The sequence below is a fragment of the Stegastes partitus genome, unplaced genomic scaffold (assembly GCF_000690725.1).
Source record: "Stegastes partitus isolate 25-593 unplaced genomic scaffold, Stegastes_partitus-1.0.2 Scaffold1967, whole genome shotgun sequence".
In the NCBI taxonomy this organism is placed as follows: Eukaryota; Metazoa; Chordata; class Actinopteri; family Pomacentridae; genus Stegastes; species Stegastes partitus.
In genome coordinates this window covers 1-2,982 of record NW_007579698.1, presented here as the reverse complement: position 1 = coordinate 2,982, position 2,982 = coordinate 1, and the positions used below count along the sequence as shown (strand labels likewise).

General features: G+C 44.3%; 1 protein-coding gene across 1 annotated transcript; it reads right to left on the bottom strand.

The window, feature by feature from the left end:
• Nucleotides 1-390: 390 nt before the first annotated feature.
• LOC103373390 (putative uncharacterized protein YIL169C) lies at nucleotides 391-2,368 on the bottom strand (the record flags this gene model as incomplete). Its single annotated transcript, XM_008303263.1, has 4 exons — nucleotides 391-804; nucleotides 1,496-1,789; nucleotides 1,921-2,195; nucleotides 2,276-2,368. Coding segments are annotated over 4 exons (1,076 nt in total), but the record flags the coding sequence as incomplete, so codon positions are not given.
• Between the last annotated feature and the right edge of the window lie 614 nt (nucleotides 2,369-2,982).

Below are 2,982 nucleotides of genomic sequence, written 5' to 3'. Positions count from 1 at the left end.
ATACTAAAATACATTCATTGAGCAGAAGGCAGAGCCTCAGAGGTTTCAAGTTTTCTCTTTCAGAGGGCAAACACCTTTGTGACAGCAATAAGAAGCTTAATAAAAGCTAAGCAAGCAGTGATGCGTGCAAACAATCAGTTTGAGGTGTAGAGCTGCATTAACTGGTTTTGGCCACTGGGTGGATCCAAAAGAAGCTGAGTCCCAACATTACAATCTAAAGTTAAATGGATGATAAATTATGTTACACAAAAAAAGGGAAAGTCACTGTAGATCAGTATGTATTGTATATTGTTGAAATATATTGTAAAAAAACAAACAAACAAACAAACAAAAAAAAACATTGATATATATTGTAGTAGTTTTAACTATTTGCCACGTTGACATGGATCTTTATGGACATTTGATGCTCAGTTCTGTCAGTATACGGAGTCCAAGCACCACCATGATGAAGCAGAGAAATGGTGACAGAGTGACTTTGGTGGCTGCAGACAGAGCACCTGATGAACCTTCCCGGAAAGAGTAGGAACAGGATCCAACGTTACCGACCTGATCCACAACCTGCAGCTGCATTTCAGGAGAACAGCAGGACGAGTTGTAGGACACCAGGGTTACGTTCTCGTTGCCAGGCGACAGGCTGGTGCTCATGGTCCCGTTTCCTTGTCTGAGGATGACGCGGTCGACTCCCGTCCCATCAGCCCCGTCGCTCACCCGCAGAGACACCGACCACGAGGACAGGCTGCAGTTTTCAGAGCAGTTGGACTGCAAGCTGAGCCGCTCGCACACTGGTGCAGTGAAGTCAGTCACCTGTGAGGGCAGGAAGCAGGGAAGAAAGTCAGCAGCTTAACCTCCACAGAGTAGTAATATTTATGGTTTTGGCATTTCCAAATTGTTTAACAAACATTTCCAAAGTTGCAATTTGTCAAAAGTACAGAAGAAGAGTTAACTGTCTACACTGAGCCAACAGGTGAGCTGAAAATGCAAACAGGTAAAACTGTTCAGCGTGAACTGAGGTTTTTCTAAACGAGAAGCAAATTGTTATTTTTTTTCCTGGAAATTTCCTTAGAAATCCTTAAAGCAAAGACCTTGACCCTCGGTAGAAGGCAATGGCTCATGACCTGGACTGCTGGCTGCCACTATCCAGTTACTCAACTTAATCCAATAAAACCATTAATTCTGCTCCACAGCACCAAGTAATCCCCTTTATGCTTATTATTAGTTCTGTTTCTCCACTGTACTTAGACTTTTAATACCTTTCAATACCTTTTTTTCAGTATAAATACCAGCAATTTTGCACCTTTACTGTAAATATCAGCAATTTCCGCACCTTATTTGTTTGACCAGCACAATCTGCATGTTTATTGCCCGCTCTTTAGTACCACTGGGGTCCTTATCTTTCTTGAATGTAACATGTGACCTACTGGATACCTTGAATAGCCTCAAAGTGATGAATAAAATATCTATCTATTAGTGATGAGTTCATCAGTGGCAGTATTACCGTGTTAACAATGGAGATGCGCAACACGATGTAGTTGGTGTCCATGCCGCCTGGAGCCTCGGCCTCAATGGTCAGAGTGACGTCACTTCCAGACGGTGTGTTCAGAGGAGCTGACAGGGTGACTGTACCATTAGCTGTTTGTCCAGTTTCCAGGAGTAAACTGGTCGGAGATGTTGAGTCAAAAACTCTGCTGTTGGTGGCTCGGATGGTGAAGTTTCCTCCTGTTCCGTCGGTCATCACAGAGAAGGGCACAGAGAAAGGTGTCCCTGGTTCCAGGATGCTGTCTGAACTTGCCTAAACACAGAGAGAATCAGACAAGAGTCAGCATTTGTAGGGATGAAGTGCTCCTCTGCACTTGTTTTATAATAAAGTGAACATTTAAAGTTTCAGTTGCTGCTTGTGTGACGTCCGGGATGAAAACTCACAGTAATTGTGAGGTTGGAGCCTCTGAAGTTGGTGGACGACTGCCTTTGGAAGATATTTGATGAAGAGCTGGAGGACGAACCATCATCTTGTCCCTTCACCCGCACTGAAAACTCCGCCGATGGTATCCTGTCGACCTGGACCAAGAAGTTTCCGCTGCCCTGCGGCACCACAACTCCTCTAACCTCTGCAGACCCTGAAGACTCAACCAGACTCACTGCTGTTATTGTGGCGGAGTTGCTCCCCGTCAAAGTCACCAACAAGCTGCCGTTAACGCCTGAAAAGACAAAACTCATTCACTGTGTCTGCTGTGTGAAATCAGCAAACCCTCAAACTCACGTGAACAGTTTCCTTTACCTGCTCTGGGTCGTGTGTCGAGAACATCGAACCCTCCGAAGGGGCCCTGTGACGCCGCCACAAAGTCAAACAAGAAGTCGATAGAACTCTGACCTGCAGATAAAACACATGAGGGGAAACATTCAACAGGGTTAAATAAGCAGGGCATGGTTTTACTGCACCTGAACACTGAAAACAAAAAGTCCATTTAGCTGGTTGGAGTCATGGAGAACATTGTGAGACTTACAGGAGTACGTACAACAACTGTTGCCATGATTTCTTCTTGTACTGTTCCTTATTAGGGTCCGAGCACACCAGTGCAAGGACCCTATTGTAACCGTTGTGATTATTATTATTATTATTATTTATTAGGGTCCGAGCACCCAAAAGGGTGCGAAGACCCTACTGGAACTGCTTGGATTATTGTTATTATTCGTGCTCACGCGTTTTTGAGGCCCTAAACATACTCGAAAACTCACCAAAATTGCCATGTACATCAGACCTGGTGAAAAATTTTAGAATTTGGAAGAACAACACACGCCTCAATAGAAAAATTGCTCCACAGCGCCACCTTCTAAATTGTCAAAAGCACATTTGGCCTAGAGCTACGCAATTTTGTAGGCATATAGAGCAGGTCAGGATGAATAAAAAAGTCAGGCTGGGCCAAGTTGTAAAATGCAACACAGCTCAACGGCTCCCTGTAGACTCTGTCCTATTGGGTGTATTGT